The sequence below is a fragment of the Bos javanicus genome, chromosome 13, assembly GCF_032452875.1.
Source record: "Bos javanicus breed banteng chromosome 13, ARS-OSU_banteng_1.0, whole genome shotgun sequence".
In the NCBI taxonomy this organism is placed as follows: Eukaryota; Metazoa; Chordata; class Mammalia; order Artiodactyla; family Bovidae; genus Bos; species Bos javanicus.
In genome coordinates, this window is record NC_083880.1 from 47,759,370 (window position 1) to 47,779,720 (window position 20,351).

Consider the following 20,351-nt stretch of genomic DNA (forward strand, 5'->3'; position numbering starts at 1 on the left):
AAATCTACCTTATCTGCCACTCATTCCCATGACTGTCCTCATTCAGCACGAAGGAGAAAATTAGTTATGGTAACCCATAAACTAAGTGACCCCAAGAAACTGGGGGTGGAGTGAGAACTCCATGTTTAAACATGCCAACACACATGCACATGCATGCACACACACTCAGACAAAATGGCTGCACAGCATACAAAAACATATGTATACTGTGAAACAATCTGAGTTAGGAAACTAGGATTGTAGTCTCCACCATTTATTCATCTAGTTCATATCTAAATATAGAACACTATGGTAGTGCTAGAAACGCAAAGAAGTCCTTGCCCTTAAGGGGCTTACAATCTTATAAGGGAAATAGAACAGGCACATAAAAAGTGGGTACAAGAAAGCATATGCTAACAAATGCCACAAAAATTCAGAGGGCAGGATAGTCCAAGAACACAGGGCTGGGAGTCACAAAGCCCAGTTGTAGTCCCAACCCAGTAAGTCAGTTAACTTGTCTGGGTTTACTACCCCAGCTGCAAAATTGTGAGATTTAGAGGCTGTATGTACTTGTTTGCATCATGATTCTGATCAAAAGCAGAGGAATGGTTTTTGAGCTGGTGGCACCTGAGCTGAACGCAGAAGGAAGTCAAGGAAAGCGGTGCTGAGGTAGGCTTAAGTATGGGCTTCGGAGGGGAGAAGAAAGACAAATGTCACAAGGAGCAATGGGAGTGAGGTAAACAGGTGGCGGTGGCAGCCCTCAGGCACCACTGACACAGGAATGAACTGTGTTCCTCATACTTACATTCAGTTACAGTACATAATTCCAGATAATGGAAAAAATCAGAGAATAATGGCAGCATTTTATCAAACATTTCACTCGATTTCCAAAAAATATAAAATAATTTAACATTGTACTTCTACATTTAAAGTTGACATTAATAAACTATTCCAACTGCCAAAATGTAAACCAACTCACTGCAAAATGTAAACCAACTCAAAGTTTACATCTTAGTAAATTAAATCTCTTAACTCAAAAGTACATTTGATACAAATTATATTATCCTCAAAATTCCAACGCTTCTTTTCTACTATGTCCCCATGCACTATGGAAATAAAAATTTGTAAAACAATGTCCCTACCCTTGAAGAGCCTGCAACGTGGTGAGATGAACATTAACTGTGTCTACCAAGAATGTACCATTTTGCATGACATGATCAAGGAATGAACATTTGGCCATGGAGTTAAAAAAAGGTGGATTCATCCCTTTCTAAGTTTTGGCAAGGGTGCAGCAGAGAGGTTGATGAAGGGCTAAAGGAGAAATGAGTGTGAGCAAGGAGAAAGTATCAGGGGCAGAAAAGGCTTCCAGGCAAGGCACATGGCTACAGACAGGGAGCAATGTGGGAATACGACATGGCGAGGGCCTAATACAGGCACAGTATAGCTAGTGCAGAGTGCATAGTGATATGGAAGTTCTATAAAAAGGGAAGCTACTGCTAGCTATGAGTTAATCAGAAAATCCCATGGATGGAGGAGCCTAGTAGGCTGCAGTCCATGGGGTCGCTAAGAGTCAGACACGACTGAGCGACTTCACTTTCACTTTTCACTTTCATGCATTGGAGAGGAAATGGCAACCCACTCCAGTGTTCTTGCCTGGAGAACCCAGGGACAGGGGAGCCTGGTGGCTGCCGTCTATGAGGTCGCACAGAGTCGGACACGACTGAAGCGACTTAGCAGCAGCAGCAGCAACCCTGGTGTTTGTAAGGTCAGCAAGAGACAGGAGAAAGTGAGCAGTGAGGTTCTGTCCTTGTCATAAGCAGTGGCTGTAAGCTCTACTCAGCAAATTATACTGTTGAGGAAACTGACCCCTACATCACTTCCTTTCCTGTTCCTCTTCTTTCCATTTATGATCTGCAAGTCTTCAAAATGGAGCTGGAACTAAAAAGGCACAGGGGAGGAGAAAACAAACAGGACTAGAAACACACATATGGCTAATCGAGTTATCATAAAGTAATGGTAACTGTGTTATACCAGGTCTGTAGATCAAAAAAAGTAATTCTTTTTCAGAAGTTTTCTAAAAGTCCCTAGTTCATACCAAGTTAATTTCCACACACAGTGTTGCAAAATCCTTTCAACATGAGAAAAGTATATAAAATCCCTGCAGAAAACTCCATTTCCTAAACTATTTTCCATTAAATATCAGTGTTACAAACAGAGTACCAGAGGATTTTAAAGCCTATCTTCAACACAATTAAGATCTGGCCAAAACTGCATTACTCAGCTTAAAAAAGTAAAGATACAACATACAACCGAACTTTTAGGTTCTCAGCTACTACCAAATCATATCAGTAATGAATAAACTGCCTACATGAAGTAAAAGCTGTATACAAATAAGCCATCCTTTCAGGGTGGACACTAAATTCCAATATCTCATAATAATAATAAGGGACCAATTTTACAAAAGTAACATCTTGAAATTTCATTTTATAATGAAGATAATAAATCTGTGTATTTTATTTAACATTCACTCATAAGTTATGCCAAAACAATCTGCTTCTAATAAAAGAAACCTTTGTATAATCCTAATAATACACATACACATATAGTAGCATCTTCTACATTTCTAAATAAATTACATGCATGACATTCATTAACCAATAAAGAATACCAATGAGAATTCAGGTCATTTATTTTTTGCACAGGGTTTTATCTACTGTAAACACACACATACATAAAACAAATCCACAAAGCAATGGTGTGTAATAGGTAGAGAGAGACACACTTAAGCATATTTAACATGCCTACAGACAACTTTTTTTTCCTTTTTTTTTTTTTAGGCAACAAAATATTTTTTCAGTCCTTGACACCTTCTCACACTCACCTAGCACCACAGATGCAAGGACTTACAGTAAACGTGTACAGTCTCATGCTTAAAACAGAAAGCATGCATTCAATAGAATTTATACACTATCATCTATTGTATGAAGTCTGCAATCCATACTTGTAATATTTTATACATTAAGTTACCCTGCAGCTTTTTGGAATTTTAATATTTATGCAAAATAACTTCTGAAAGATATATGAAACAAGTTTTCAAGGATCACCTTTAGGCTATTTACACAGGTATCGGTTTGGTTAAATGGGAAAATGGCAGCAGCCTCAAGGTTCATACTGAATGAAAATGGTGTGCATGTCAATTCATGTGAAAAATACATATACACACAGATGGCACAAAGGTTTGTGCAGTTGGAATCACCAGTGCAAATACATGCATTTGAGGTACTTATTTTTCCCATGGTCAGGTATAATTATGCATAGCCATGTTCTTCTGAGTGGTAAGTATTTCCGACCTGATCAAATAAAAAGCTGTACTAAGTGTAAATATGAGATATTTATATAGTTAATTCCGAAATTCTATGTTTAACATTATACATTTACACATTTAGTTTAAAATATTTACCAACCAATAAATATTCTCATGTAAAGAGATTGACTGGTAATTATACCTGGCCAAGTGATTTAAATAGCATACTTGAAATTCTAGCAAGAACTGTAATGAAATAGAAAATACTTCATTATTGCTTCATTGGAATGAAAACCTAAAAGGCATAGATAAACAGTGCTTAGTGATGAAAAGTGAATACCCAGAATAGCGGTGCATGCCCCAAATGGTCTCCACCCAGTAAACGCTAAGCACTCTCCACGTTATCAATGCCATTGGCATCCACATGAATGTCAGGCTCCCCACACAAAGATGAGGGAACAAAGCGGCTAACAGTGGGACACAAACAGCTCTTAAGCTCTGGTAATTCTTGCTTCAGGCGTTCCAACTGCTCCACTTGGAATATATTTGGCTGTTCAGGCATCCAATCATATATCCTATGATGAGACAAACACAAAACATAAAATAGGTAATTTTATGGCTTACTTAGGATCTGACAACCTACAGAATGCCTAGAACACCTATACTACAAAGTCTTAATTTTTTCTTAAAAGATATAAGCATCAGTTCTATTTAAAAACATTTCTTTTCTTCCAGTCTACTCACTGCCTTTTTGCGACCCTGAAGCAAAAGAGCTGATTATAAATTGAATCAGAAAATGAAATCTGTAGCTTACTCATGATTCTTCAAGTATCTTTTCTTCAGGTTAATCAATCAGCAATGCCTTAACTGACAGATGGGAACTTACTACAAGGTAGAGCTGGAATTCATACCCGGTTCTGACTTCAAAGCACTAAAGATCAAGATGAAAAGGACTGCTCGGGACTTCCCTGGCAGTTCTGTAGTTAAGAACCCACCTTTCCACTGCAGGCTACATGGGTTCCAGCCCTGGTTGGGGAACTAAGATCCCACATGCTACACGATGCAGCCAAAACATTAAGATTAAATTAAAATTTAAAAAAAAAAAAGAAAGAAAGGACTACTCACCAGTGTGAAAATTATGCTAAAGCTATGTACCACTAACAGATGTATCTAGAGTTGAGAGCCCCAAGTGACAATGACGGTACTAGCACTGCCCACCAGCACAGCAAGGAAGGCCTTTAACTGTTTTAAAAACCAGACAATTTATGTGAGGCACTAACTGTTTATGACATCAAGCCACTCAGCAGTGCTCAGACTCTTTGCGACACCATGGACTGTAGCCTACCAGGCTCCTCTGTCCATGGGATTTTCCAGGCAAGAATACTGTCCTCCAGGGGATCATCCCAACCCAGGGACCGAACCCAAATCTCCTGTGTCTCTTGCATTGGCAGGTGGATTCTCTACCACTGAGCCACCTGGGAAGCTGCTATGACATCAGAATAGGGAGAATTTTCTTAAACAAGATTTTTCAAGTATTGATTTTATGAAATATTTCACTATTCTAACACAAAGACAATTAAAGGCATATATAAAATAATGAAGAGTGATCTCTGGATCAAGACTGAATAGAAGCATCTAAGTTCACTCCCTATATCCTGTTAGAAATAAAATAAGGGTATTGAGAGAAAATTCACTAAATATGAGAAAAACCAAAGAGAGACAGCAACAAAATTTTAGAAGCTGTTAAACAGATGGATAAGTGATAAAGTACTTCAGTTAGCAGAATAGAAAAGTCCAAACCACAAGCTAGTAGTTGAAAAAATGAAAAGGGTTGAGTTAAAAGCAGCCCAGACTCCTCTGGAACTGGGTAAGGGGAGGAAGGGGCTCAAAGATGGAGGATGGGCTGAAGGTTGAGCAGTAGCAAGTGGTTCCCTTCCATTTAACTCCCTGCTGTGGAGGCTGCCCCTGCCCTACTTGGTCCAGGTCAAATGAAGGAGAAGACTAGGTGAGAGAGTTTGAGGCATTTTATAAAATAGCCATCAGCATCAGGGAAATTAGAGAGGGTACAAATACAACAAATTCTAAACACAGAGACATGCCCTTCACCCATCTCTCTTTCCTCACTTGACTCCAAGAAACTGAGCAGCCAGACTTGTATCCTCTAAGTACAATATATTACAGAGTCTTCTAGGAGGAATCTGACCAATCAAAAACAAAGTTTTTAATCTAATGATAGATGTGTGACCAAAGGGGTCACACATATTATTCCACAGTGAGATTTCACAAGCCATATTCATACACTCAGGAGTTTTCAACAAGCTTTTTAGATACCAGTTCCTTAACCAAAGATTTCTAAATATCTGAGGAAATCTTCTAACATGTGAGATAGTGAGCAGAAGAGAAGAAAAAAAAAATTTTGTAAGTGATCCTTAATGACTTCAGAGAAATAGAAATTTCATCAAATGAGAACAGAATTTTTTAAATACATACATAAAAAGGAGCATTCAGAGGAAAAAAGACAGTTCTTGAAAATTAAAAGCACAACTGCTGCTGCTGCTGCTAAGTCGCTTCAGTTGTGTCCGATTCTGTGCGACCCCATAGACGGCAGCCCACCAGGCTCCCTCGTCCCTGGGATTCTCCAGGCAAGAACACTGGAGTGGGTTGCCATTTCCTTCTCCAATGCATGAAAGTGAAAAGTGAAAGTGAAGTTGCTCAGTCGTGTCCGACCCTCAGCAACCCCATGGACTGCAGCCTTCCAGGCTCCTCTGTCCATGGGATTTTCCAGGCAAGAGTACTGGAGTGGGGCGCCACTGCCTTTTCCGACAGCAGATACAAAAAACTCAACAGGATAAGCAGACACAAAGGTTGACGAAATCTTTGAAAGTAGAACAAAAAGACAAAGATATAAAATAGGAAAAAAGCTAAGAATTTAAATCTGGTCGAAGAGTATATAATATACAAATGAAAGGATTTCTATAAAGAAAAATAAAAGGGATACCAAGTGTCTAGCACATGGGTAAAACCAGACCCACAAGACCATCTTTATGAAAATTTGGAACACTAGAGACAAAAGCACAGATTCTCCAGAATTCTGGAAAACAAACAAATCACATGTGAGGGAGTAGGAATCAACATGGTTTCATATTTCTTAATAGCACAATGGAATTGTGAAGATAATGGAGAAATGCTTTTAAACGTCTTAAAAAAATGATTTCTAACATGGAATTTTATGCCCAGCCACTTCCAGACATGCAAGACTTCAGACTTTCCATCCTCCTTTCTCAAGAAGATACTGAACTACGTGTTCGATAAAAATGATTGTAAAGCAAGAGAGAAAAAGATCTGGACTACAGGAAAACAGGAGCTGTGACCTAAGAACTGCTGCTCAGCGGGGCAGTTGTACCCAAAGTCAAGCAATGTTACTGAAGAAGACTGAATGGATGGACAGGCTTGCTGTGGGCTAGCACAGTCGGACACGACTGAAGCGACTTAGCAGCAGCAGCAGCAACACTCTAAAAGAGCCCCTGCCTATCCTACCAGCTTTGAAACCTACAGAATGCCCTGAACCATTTAACATTTGTTGATTCAGTTTCCACTCTACTTGACAGGTTTATTTTGGGCTGGCCTACTCCTGAGAACTCTTAGGAGGCTCCAGTGAGCAGAACAAGCACAGAAAAGCCCGCTCCATGTGCCCATATTCCTATTATACTTCCAATGCCTAATCCACAGACAAATGCCTTATGCTGAGCTAGAGACCCAGCGGGTCACAAAATTAGTCCAGAAAGTTAAGACTAGCATAGAAAAGGTGCAAGCCAATGGCACAATCATTTAAAAAAGCACACATACATAAATACTCAGGGACCATAATCTTTTTAACTTATTTAATAGTTTCAGGTACACACTTGTAGATTAAGAATGTAACAAGTAGGGAAAGAGTACAAATAAAGTTTAAAGCCATGAAAAACTAAATGTTATATTGTCTAGCAATAAAAATAAGAATTTAACAAATTTTAAGAGAATAATATGATAATCAGTTATATCTGAGGGAGGGGGTAAGGGAATATAATTAGAGAGGGGCACACAAGTGAGTTCATATCTAATAATAATGTTCTTTAAATGTGGGTTCTGTTACTGAATTCTTTTAAATAATTTGAGCAGGCACAGTACACAAAGAGGAAACATTGCTCAATTTAATGTATGAGGCGAGTATTATCCTCATGTCAAAATTAGACAAAATTAGACAATTAGACAGGTAATTTACCTTTACCCGATAAAGGTAAATTAAAGGCCATCTTAGTCATTACTACAAATGCAGAAATTCCAAATATCAGCAAATTAAGAATAGCAGCTTGTATAAGATAATAAATCACAAAACCATGATTAAATCTAAAATCTGTGTTAATGCCTTTGTAAAAACAGGACTGGTTTTGATAAATTAAAACACATCACAATTCTCCCCCATGTAAAATGAAACAAAGGCTCTGAATCATTTAAATCGATATGTCTAAATTTGATAATGAAAAAAATAATAGCAATAAGCACCTTAAATACCATAAGAAACAGTTTTAAAAAAAATTTACACAGGAACTCAGGGACAATTAAAGAGCTAGGAAAGACTGCTAGGTTTTTCTTGGTTGCACCTCATTGCTTGCAGGATCTTAGCTGCCCAACCAGGAACTGAACCTAAGTCACTGACAATGAAAGCACTAACTCCTAAGCACAGAGCGCGAGGGAATTCCCAGGACTGTTGAACTATGTGAAGTACTTACACACACACACACCACACACATAGAAGACACATATATATATGTAGTTCATATATATAAGTATGGTTGATTATATATATACATGTAATACTTTGACTAAAATTTTTTTAAAAAGAAGAAAAAACTTCCAAGAATAATAAAAATTGACCCTACCCAGTCTCTCACCTCTCACTGGGCCCAAGCAGAAGCCCAGTGCTGGGCCACCTCAACATCCCCAACACACACCCTCAACACAGTCCTGCCCTGGTGCCTGCTCTCACCTCTGCCTAAAATGCAAAATCTGTCAGAGAAAATTTAACCACCACCACCCATGCTCAAATATATCTCTTGCTTCCTCTTTAAAATTATTTTTGTTGACCCTGTGCCAGGAAGCACTCACTTTGTTTTGGCCTTTTATATATATCACACAGTATCTTCCTGTTTTCCTTGCAAGGTCAGTGTTTGCTACAACCAAGTAGGGCCCTTTGGATGAAGGATCTAAAATTTCTATACTCTACAAAAGCTGTACATGGTATAATCTCACAATATACTTTTCTTACCTGAAAATGTTTGCAATCATTCCTTCCTCCTCCTCAAAGAAATATTCCCTCAAAATTTGCTAAATAAAGCACTTTCATCATATTGCAATTTAAAATTTTTAATTTTCCTTTAATTAGATGGAAACATCTAATAAAAAGAATCATGAATTATGCAGCTTAAAGAAATATTAACCAAATACTTTAAAAGGCAGGCATTATCCGGGTTGTAGTTTTAAGACAAGACTAGTTCAGACAAAATAGCAGGGGTGGGGAAAGCTTTATTAAGCAAGCAATATAACTTTATAGAACAAACAGTAATATGAACTAAATCCAAGGACTGTATTTTTTTAAAGCAGGTCTGGTAACAAATTTTATCACTTACTTGATGTTGCTCAAGTATTAGTAAACCCACTAAACCCCCTCAGCAGAGTAAACCTTCTAACCCCAGATTTCTTTACACTAAGCAACCTTTTCATCTCTCAGAGATCTCAGACTTACGTTTTAAACAACCAGTAAATTTATTTAAAAACAAATTACTTAAGCTATTGTATTGTCCAAAAATCTGGCAATACCAAAGTGAACAAAACAGGCAAAGCCTTGCCCTCATGGAGGGCAAGGACTGACTTAGAGGGATGTACATAGTATGAAAAGCCACAGAACAGGATGAGACCACCAAGAAAGTTGTTGCAGACAGAGAACAGGTTTAGGGCAAACAGCCACCTCCACCTGCAAGATGAGTCAATATATCCAGGTTAGTGAGCAATCATCTGAATTTTTAACAAACTTCCCAAGTGACTGTGGTATACTCCAAAGTTTGAAAAAATTTCACTGACAAATAAATGTTAAGATAATTATACTACTTTTCCTCTTCTAACAATCCATGAAAATTTTTCATAAAAAACAAATACCTATCATAAATTAGACCATTAACTCCAAATTCCTTTAATTTCTTTCTGTTTTCAGGATCGTTGGTATCATCACCCCAGCAGAATATGACCAGTCCCTTAGCTTTTGCTTCTTGAATATAGGACGGATTTCTGAGTAGATCTTCAGTATGTGCATTTATCCCCTAAAAGATGAAAAATAAGTTACTCATGAAAAAGTAACTTATTAACTACAAATTCTAAATGGTCATACTCTATATTAGTATTCTGTAAAGTAGAATGGACAGGGAAGGAAAACGTTAGAATTTTTTCTTACAATTTAATAAATCAAACCAGTTTTACAATGTAACCATTTTAGATGATTCATAAAACCCACTCAGAACACTAAACTACAAAACATACTTAACCTAGGCCTGCAAGAAAATTTTTTTCAGTAGTAGTCATTTAACTGCTTTTCAGTCTGTAATTTAATATTTTCATTTTATGTAGAGCTATCTGCTCATTATACATAGGTCAAAACTAACCACTCAGATGTTAAATTAATATATAATTTTACTTACTATTACTCTAAAACATTTTTCAAAAAATAAATATTAAAAATTCAAGCATAGCTTACCAGTAGATTTTCAAATTGTGCAAAGCTCATTGCAATGGGGGTTGTCCGAGATCTGAGGTCCATGAGTTCAGGGTAAATATCAGATTTCCCCTGAGTCAAAAATAATATGGGATATTTGTTCTGCTTTTGCCGAACCCTAAAAAAAGACAATTTAAAAAATATTTTTCACTGGGCAGATAACCATAACATATGGCTTTGAAATTTGAGAAAATACTAAAAATATAAAGAAAAAAAATTAAAGGCATACTCGTTACAGAGGTATAACAAGCATTAACATACATTGCCTTTAAGTTAAAAAAAAAGAAAATAAAAAATTAAATTATTCTATACAAGAGTTAAAATGCTCTCAGAAATGGGCCAAAAGAAAGCCCCTGAGGGATTACAATTCGGTAAGGAGGATTTAATGTCTGTAAAATGAAACACAGGGTGTGAGGTGCTCCAACCCAGTGGTGTACAAGGCATCTCAGTAGAGAATATATAAAATGCAATACAGAAGACAAATCAAGGGTGACGGCTGACCACTTCCTTACCTCCTACTGCAGTAATCCTACTCTAAATCCTAGCTATAGTCTAAGTATATAGGAGAAAAAAACTACTTACATTGTGCAAATATCTGCATCAAATGAAGAAAATACTATTCTCCTCTTCCCAGAATTTTCTAAAACAGTTTTTAAAATTATATCCAAAAACAGATTCATGTCAAAATATGTTGATAAGTTACCATCCCACATTCCATCCTATGGAAGAATAGGAAAACAAAAGTCATTAAATACCCTAGAATCACAGTACTAAGAAAAATTCTTGAGAACAGTCCAACTAGTATTTTACAGATATGGAAAGCAAAGGCCTTTGTGAATTATTATAATTAGGTACAGATACAAAGTGATTATAACATCAATTGACTTTTGCTTTAATAAAGTTTAACAAAAAAAAAGCTAAAATTCTGGAAATCTGAAATCTACTGTGATTTTAAAATATTTTTATATAATCTTCATAAACTGTAAGTGGACAAAAAGACTCCACTTTATTTGTTAACTCACTAGCCAAAAATCCCTGGTAATTAAGAATTACCAGTTAAAAATCTCATTCTTGAGTCTTAGACATATTGCTGCTGCTGCTGCTGCCAAGTCGCTTCAGTCGTGTCCAACTCTGTGCGACCCCATAGACGGCAGCCCACCAGGTTCCCCCATCCCTGGGATTTTCCAGGCAAGAACACTAGAGTGGGTTGCCATTTCCTTCTCCAGTGCATGAAAGTGAAAGTGAAGTCCATTACAGTTATTCTAAAAGCTCTGAAAACTTAAAAATCAAGTACTAAGAAAAACATGTTAGCCAGGACCAGCTTATCATAAATAGCGATGTAAAAGACATGCTTTAGGACAGTTTTGATTATTCTGACCAAAACAAATACCAGAATTGCCTGGATTAACTACTTCCAATGTCCCCCACCCCAACCAGCACTCTTAGCATGCAGCCCCATCTGATACATTCAAGAGTTAGTTGTTTTCCTGGAGTAGAACACTATTAGGCTGCACAAAGTCAAGGCTCTTTTTCACCATTTAAGCACAGTAGCAGCTTTTCAATAAATAATTCTTTATTGAACAAAAGAATGACTAAATTTTAGACATGTGTGCAGAAATTTCTTTTCCTAATTAATTACTACTAGCTATTGCCACTTCACAGAAAACTGCTTAGGCAATTATTTAAGGTATATATTGAGATGGGGGTAAAAAAAAAACAAAAACTAATCAGTTACTAAGTTCTGACTGGTTAGATTTCTCACTGTTCCTTTTACAAGTCACAGAAATTGTCCATATTACTGTGCGCATGAGAAGCATGTAAACTGGAATTTCTACTATAATGTAATCATAACTGGGCTTCGTCATAACTGATGGCTCAGTTGGTAAAGAATCCGCCTCCAATGCAAAAGATTGCGGTTTGATTCCCGGGTCGCGAAGATCCGCTGGAGAAGGGATAGGCTACCCACTCCACTATTCTTGGGCTTCCCTGGTAGCTCAGCTTGTAAAGAATCTGCCTGCAATCCGGGAGACCTGGGTTCAGTCCTGGGGTTGGGAAGATCCCCTGGAGATGGGAAAGGCTACCCACTCCATAACTACTTTTAAGAACTGAAATAAGTGTAAATTCCGCTTTATTTAAAAGGTCTAACAAGCACTGTGCCTGCTGGAAGAAGCCATAAGATTTCAGTGTCACTTATTCCACTAAACAAAGAGACAAGAATCAATGCATTTAAAGAAACAAGAGGGAGGAAAGAAGAATGGGTCACATGGAGAACAGCTTACCCTTTGTTGGCAGATCCATTTAATTTCTATGTTAAACCCGACATCTTCTGGCAAAGATTCTAAAACCTAGAGGTGCGTTTGTTGGTGGTAAATTTTGTTTATTTTTGGTGAGATGAATGGTAGAATAAGAAGGAAAAAAAGAAAAACAAATTTATTACAAAAAGCAACCTGTAAGAAAACATATCACTAGTAAGGATAAAGCGCTTTGTGCCGCTGGTAAAAACCACTATCTTTTCTTATACTCAAACTGACAACCTGGTTAATGATTAAATTGAATAAGAAAGTCAAAACAAATTAAATAGCAAAGACAGTGGTCTTTAGCATGTGATAATTGATTACTACTTAACATTGAGATGATCCTAACCTAAAATTCTTCTCACTGTTAGTACTGAACAACTAAAGTGAGCAGATAAGGAGCCTCATGAATTTAAAAAGACGTCTGTCATATTTTCTGAATCGCATCCAGGCATGTCAATCTACTAAGATATACAAAAAAATATAATTTCTAGCTTGTTTTTAAGGTGGTGATACGTAACTTGTACCACAGTGATAACTCCCTGGAAAGATGTTATCTTTAAAGTTAAAGAGGCTCATAAATAAAAAAAGTCTTTATATAAATAAGTGTATCAATTTATCTAAATTATCTAGACACTATGTAGTAATACCACTTGCCCTGGCATTACTAGAAAATATAATCTAAAAAAAAAAGAAAAAGAAAATATAATCTAAAATATGAAGCTTGAGACTTCCCTGGTGGTCCATTGGTTAAGAATCCACCTTCCAATGCAGGGGATGTGGGTTCGATTGCTGGTCAGGAAACTAACATCCTACATGCCATGGAGCAACTAGAGAACTACTGAGCCTGCATGCTTCTACAGTTATTACAGCTGCACACCTCAATGAAATGTCCCTGTGGTACAATTTGAGAAAGCCCATGGGATGCAATGAAAACCCAGCACAGCCAAATTTAAAAAAATAAAATAAAATATGAAGCTTGTTTATTAACGTACAAACAGCTGATTTTTTTATTCAAACGCCAATTTGTTTTGTCAAATACTCAAGCATGCTAAAGCAGAAAATGAATTTAGAACAATTTATTTCAAAGTTTAGAAACCACTTAACATGGACAGTATATATGGTATTTAATTTTATAATAGCAAGTAAAAGAATAAAAACAGAATAAGAATATAGCCTGGAATTCTGGTGACCTTGGATATAGCCCCGGTCTACGTTAACCAGCTGCATGAAAAGAATGATACCTAAAACAAGCTGTACTCAATCTCCTGTGAGTTTTTTTTACTTTGTTCTCTGATATGTTTAGCCTTACTTAATATATCTGCCATATTTTTACTGGACTAATGCACAATCAGAAAAGAACCCTTTGATACACATTTTTTAAAAATCTGTTTTTCTGTTCTATGAAATCATGAAATTTCTAAGAACCAAATGATTTTAGAATTTTGGACTAGAAGGAATGACTTAGCTAGGCTTCACAAATATCTGAAAAATTATTCAAACCATGACCTAAAGGCATTAGGGCAATGACTATTATAGGGGTTCTCTTGTAGCATCCTTTTTAGAGGGTAAATAATCATGATACACTGGTATTACCTATTCTTTTGCCTAAGAAAACTACTGTAGCTGACACATCATCAGAAATACAGTAGAGAACAGGAAAATTAGGAAATGGAGCCAACAAGAACAAAAGCAGATTCAGCATGATCAAAGAGGGTATTTGACCTGCCTGTCAAAGGAATTCCTTTATGAATTGTGTCTAGTTTTAAATCTTTAAATCTTTGTTACACTTTTTCAGAGTGAATTCTTGAAATTTGCATCTCACTTTAAGTAACCAGGGTACCTATATTCTTTGGTTGGAGAATTTCTCTCTAAAAGCCAAACACCAGCCTTAAATTTTGTAAAAATGCCTCTCCCATCATCACACTTCCCCCTGTACTCTCTTTTCTATGCCCTTTCCTCTCTGTTTATATACAGAAATATGTGAATTTCCTGTTCTTACCAAATTAATCCATTGAGGTAGGAAATTTATTCATCTGAGCAAATCAGTTTATCATCAAAAAAAAAAAAAAAAAGGTACCCAAATACACAAGAATGTATCTTCTCTAAAAAGCATCAAACATTAGTTTACATTACACGGCTCTTTTAGTGCCCATTTAAAAAACCAAAATAAATTATTCAGATATAAAAGAATTAATGATAGCACTACCTGAAGTTTATCTAAAGAACTTACCATCTTAAGAGAAGGAAATGGCTGATTTTCAGAAAAGGAATTTTCTTCTTCAACCATAGATTCTGAAATTTTAAATATAAAAACTCAGTAGATTAATGCCACTTTATCACTAAGACATTCCCTGAAATTCTTAAGGAAGTAGTTATGAGATCCTTTCACATATAGTATTTTTAAAAGCTCTTGTGTTTAGTAATTTTAACCAATAAAACCCCCATTTTCAAAATAAACATCCTTTATGAAGACCACTTTACAATATTTAATAGGAACATCTAATTTTATGACCTCAACAGTGATTATTTTCTTATAAAAATTATACTTTGTAAAAGAAGTTGCAAGAAATTATTTTTTATAGCTCATTGAGATTAAGGGCTATGTAAAGTAATGCTCAAAATTCTCCAAGCCAGGCTTCAGCAATACATGAACTATGAACTTCCAGATGTTCAAGCTGGTTTTAGAAAAGGCAGAGGAACCAGAGATCAAATTGCCAACATCCACTGGATCATCAAAAAAGCACGAGTTCCAGAAAAACATCTATTTCTGCTTTACTGACTATGCCAAAGCCTTTGATTATGTGGATCACAATAAACTGTAGAAAATTCTGAAAGAGATGGGAATACCAGACCACCTTGCCTGCCTCTTGAGAAATTTGTATGCAGGTCAGGAAGCAAGTTAGAACTGGACATGGAACAACAGACTGGTTCCAAATAGGAAAAGGAGTACATCAAGGCTGTATATTGTCACCCTGCTTATTTAACTTATATGCAGAGTACATCATGAGAAACGCTGGACTGGAAGAAGCACAAGCTGGAATTAAGATTGCCGGGAGAAATATCAGTAACCTCAGATATGCAGATGACACCACCCTTGTGGCAGAAAGTGAAGAGGAACTAAAAAGCCTCTTGATGAAAGTGAAAGAGGAGAGTGAAAAAGTTGGCTTAAGGCTCAACATTCAGAAAACGAAGATCATGGCATCTGGTCCCATCACTTAGATGGGACCAGATGCCATCTATTTCATGGGAAATAGATTAGCAAACAGTGGAAACAGTGTCAGACTATTTTTTTGGGCTCCAAAATCACTGCAGATGGTGATTGCAGCCATGAAATTAAAAGACGCTTACTCCTTGGAAGGAAAGTTATGACCAACCTAGATAGTATATTCAAAAGCAGAGACATTACCTTGCCAACAAAGGTCCATCTAAGTCAAGACTATGGTTTTTCCAGTGGTCATGTATGGATGTGAGAGTTGGACTGTGAAGAAAGCTGAGCACCAAAGAATTGATGCTTTTGAACTGTGGAGTTTGAGAAGACACTTGAGAGTCCTTTGGACTGCAAGGAGATCCAACCAGTCCATCCTAAAGGAGATCAGTCCCGGGTGTTCATTGGAAGGACTGATGCTAAAGCTGAAACTCCCAATACTTTGGCCACCTCATGCAATTGGGGGCAGGAGGAGAAGGGGACAACAGAGGATGAGATGGCTGGATGGCATCACTGACTCGAAGGACATGAGTCTGAGTGAACTCTGGGAGTTGGTGATGGACAGGCAGGCCTGGTGAGCTGTGATTCATGGGATCGCAAAGAGGCAGACACGACTGAGTGACAGAACTGAACTGAACTGAATCTTGCTAATACTTCTACTTGAAATAGTAACTTAAAAATTAAGAGACTCTACAAGTACCATTGTGTCTTTGTTAGCATTATCATTTAATCCAAAATCAATTATGTCAAGGTACACAGAACTTTTTCCTAGAGAAAAAAATTTTCTATCAAGATTTAAACCTCCCCAACAAACAAAAGCAAACAAAAAGCAAAACAAAACCAACAAGTAACTAATCCTATGCAATGCAAATTCAAAAACTAAGTTATATAAAATTTTCCAGTAAAATAAGTTAAAAGTAAATTCATTAGTTATGAAACATTTACAAGCTTTCAAAGTCATATTTATGCTCCAGGGATATCTCTGAAGTTTTTGGCACCTCACAATGTCTTTATAAAGGCATTACACCTATCCTGTTATCCTAACTACAGACAAACATTTAATGAATACCTACTATAACCACATTAGAAACTTTTCAGGGAATATAAAAATATTTTCACATCTTTGAGAGGTTTACATTTTGGTGGAAGATAAGCCATGTGCAAAAATAAAGGGTTACTAATACCAAAACCTGACAAAGATGCCACAAAAAAAGAAAACTACAGGCCAATATCACTGATGAACATAGATGCAAAAATCCTTAATAAAATTCTAGCAATCAGAATCCAACAACACATTAAAAAGATCATACACCATGACCAAGTGGGCTTTATCCCAGGGATGCAAGGATTCTTCAATATCCACAAATCAATCAATGTAATCCACCACATTAACAAATTGAAAAATAAAAGCCGTATGATTATCTCAATAGACGCAGAGAAAGTCTTTGATAAAATTCAATATCCATTTATGATAAAAACTCTCCAGAAAGCAGGAAGAGAAGGAACATACCTCATCATAATAAAAGCTATATATGACAAACCCACAGCAAACATTATCCTCAATGGTGAAAAATTGAAAGCATTTCCCCTAAAGTCAGGAACAAGACAAGGGTGCCCACTCTCACCACTACTATTCAACATAGTTTTGGAAGTTTTGGCCACAGCAATCGGAGCAGAAAAAGAAATAAAAGGAATCCAAATTGGAAAAGAAGAAGTAAAACTCTCACTGTTTGCAGATGACATGATCCTCTACATAGAAAACCCTAAAGACTCCACCAGAAAATTATTAGAGCTAATCAATGAATATAGTAAAGTTGCAGGATATAACATCAACACACAGAAATTCCTTGCATTCCTATACACGAATAATGTGAAAATAGAAAGAGAAATTAAGGAAACAATTCCATTCACCATTGCAACGAAAAGAATAAAATACTTAGGAATATATCTACCTAAAGAAACTAAAGACCTATATATAGAAAACTATGAAACACTGGTGAAAGAAATCAAAGAGGACACTAATAGATGGAGAAATATACCATGTTCATGGATCAGAAGAATCAATATAGTGAAAATGAGTATACTACCCAAAGCAATCTATAGATTCAATGCAATCCCTATCAAGCTACCAATGGTATTTTTCACAGAGCTAGAACAAATAATTTCACAATTTGTATGGAAATACAAAAAAACCTCAAATAGCCAAAGCAATCTTGAGAAAGAAGAATGGAACTGGAGGAATCAACCTGCCTGACTTCAGGCTCTACTACAAAGCCACAGTCATCAAGACAGTATGGTACTGGCACAAAGACAGAAATATAGATCAATGGAACAAAATAGAAAGCCCAGAGATAAACCTACTCACCTATGGACACCTTATCTTTGACAGAGCAGGCAAGAATATACAGTGGAGAAAAGACTATCTCTTTAACAAGTGGTACTGGGAAAACTGGTCAACCACTTGTAAAAGAATGAAACTAGAATACTTTCTAATACCATACACAAAAATAAACTCAAGATGGATTAAAGATCTAAACATAAGATCAGAAACTATAAAACTCTTAGAGGAGAACATAGGCAAAACATTCTCTGACAAAAATCACAGCAGGATCCTCTATGACCCACCTCCCAGAATATTGGAAATAAAAGCAAAAATAAACAAATGGGATCTAATTAAAATTAAAAGCTTCTGCACAACAAAAGAAACTATAAGCAAGGTGAAAAGACAGCCTTCAGAATGGGAGAAAATAATAGCAAATGAAGCAACTGACAAACAACTAATCTGAAAAATATACAAGCAACTCCTGCAGCTCAATTCCAGAAAAATAAACGACCCAATCAAAAAATGGGCCAAAGAACTAAATAGACATTTCTCCAAAGAAGACATACAGATGGCTAACAAACACATGAAAAGATGCTCAACATCACTCATTATCAGAGAAATGCAAATCAAAACCACAATGAGGTACCATTTCACGCCAGTCAGAATGGCTACGATCCAAAATCTACAAGCAATAAATGCTGGAGAGGGTGTGAAGAAAAGGGAACCCTCTTACACTGTTTGTGGGAATGCAAACTAGTACAGCCACTATGGACAACAATGTGGAGATTCCTTAAAAAACTGGAAATAGAACTGCCTTATGACCCAGCAATCCCACTGCTGGGCATACACACTGAGGAAACCAGAATTGAAAGAGACACGTGTACCCCAACGTTCATCACAGCACTGTTTATAATAGCTAGGACATGGAAGCAACCTAGATGTCCATCAGCAGATGAATGGATAAGAAAGCTGTGGTACATATACACAATGGAGTATTACTCGGCCATTAAAAAGAATACATTTGAATCAGTTCTAATGAGGTGGATGAAATTGAAGCCTATTATACAGAGTGAAGTAAGCCAGAAAGAAAAATACCAATACAGTATACTAACGCATATATATGGAATTTAGAAAGATGGTAACAACAACCCTGTATGTGAGACAGCAAAAGAGACACACATGTATAGAACAGTCTTTTGGACTCTGTGGGAGAGGGACAGGGCGGGGATGATTTGGGAGAATGGCATTAAAACATATATAATATCATGTAAGAAACGAGTCGCCAGTCCAGGTTCGATGCAGGATACAGGAAGCTCGGGGCTGGTGCACTGGGATGACCCAGAGGGATGGTATGGGGAGGGAGGTGGGAGGAGGGTTCAGGATGGGGAACATGTGTACACCCATGGCAGATACATGTTGATGTATGGTAAAACCAATACGATATTGTAAAGTAAAAAATAAATAAATAAAAATAAAGGGTTAGAAAAGGACATACTGAGGCTAAGATGAATGCCATACACTATTAAGTTCTATGGGGGCAGAAAGCAAAGTGGAATTACAAAGGGATTTTATAATCCATTGAGGAAAGTGAAGCACAGAATGGTTAAACACAAAGATGGAGGTCATAGCTGGTAAATGCTAGAGCTAGTTTCAAACACCTATATAGGGCTATATTCCATATTTGATACACTCTTGTACTCTGTAATGCTTAAGAATGTGTGGAAAGATTGGTAGGTACAAAATAATGGATTTTTGATCATCAAGCTAAGAAAACTCATAAAAGTAAAAAATCATGCTTTCTATGCATTTGACAAGTATTATATGTAAAGCCTTTCCATCTATAACATTACATTTATATAATTGAGTATTATATTAAGGTCACAAAGAGTACATTAAAATAGATAAGAAAATTCATTATGCTAATCATGAAATGAAAACAATGTTTTCATATAGGTACATACCTTTCAGATCTTTAGATTTCAGTGCAGTCACATGAGTGAGCTGGAAAACACACACACACATACAAAATGTAATCATTAAAAAAAGGCCTTAGTTTATGAAGATATGGCTAACAGAACTATAGCTTGAAAAGCTTGCAAGTTAGTAAAAACAAAATGTAGAATTATTATTTTAATAAGAATAAGCACTTATTTTAATAAGAATAAGCACATATCAGTGTATATATTTTATATCTAATGAGAACAGGAAGGATCACCATGTAAAATTATATGGTATCAATAAAATAGAGAAGGATCTTAGTAGAATAAGTATAAAAACCAACAATAGCATAGAAGGTCAAGTATGAAATAAAAAGAGCTAAAGCAGACCAGAGACAACTTAAGATTATAGCTAGTCCCCATGGCCTATAAAGACTTATAGTCCAGTCTCCTTCATGAAAGCAAAAACCGATGGGATCCATGGAAACTTAAAGGTGACAGATG

General features: G+C 36.4%; 1 protein-coding gene across 5 annotated transcripts in view; it reads right to left on the reverse strand.

Moving 5' to 3' along the window:
• Positions 1–219: 219 nt before the first annotated feature.
• The window catches only part of GPCPD1 (glycerophosphocholine phosphodiesterase 1), a 67,026-nt gene continuing 46,894 nt past the window's right edge, over positions 220–20,351 (reverse strand). For 4 of the 5 annotated variants that reach the window (XM_061436602.1, XM_061436598.1, XM_061436601.1 and 1 more), the window contains 7 exons: positions 19,872–19,911; positions 14,613–14,674; positions 12,365–12,430; positions 10,668–10,804; positions 10,068–10,203; positions 9,476–9,636; positions 220–3,858 (listed from right to left, as the gene is read on the reverse strand). In XM_061436602.1, the coding sequence (XP_061292586.1) occupies positions 3,669–3,858; positions 9,476–9,636; positions 10,068–10,203; positions 10,668–10,804; positions 12,365–12,430; positions 14,613–14,674; positions 19,872–19,911 (792 nt within the window). In that variant the 3' untranslated portion in view covers positions 220–3,668. Of the gene's footprint in view, positions 3,859–8,670; positions 9,294–9,475; positions 9,637–10,067; positions 10,204–10,667; positions 10,805–12,364; positions 12,431–14,612; positions 14,675–19,871; positions 19,912–20,351 lie in introns of those variants that run through there. The other variant, XM_061436599.1, reaches the window with a different exon arrangement.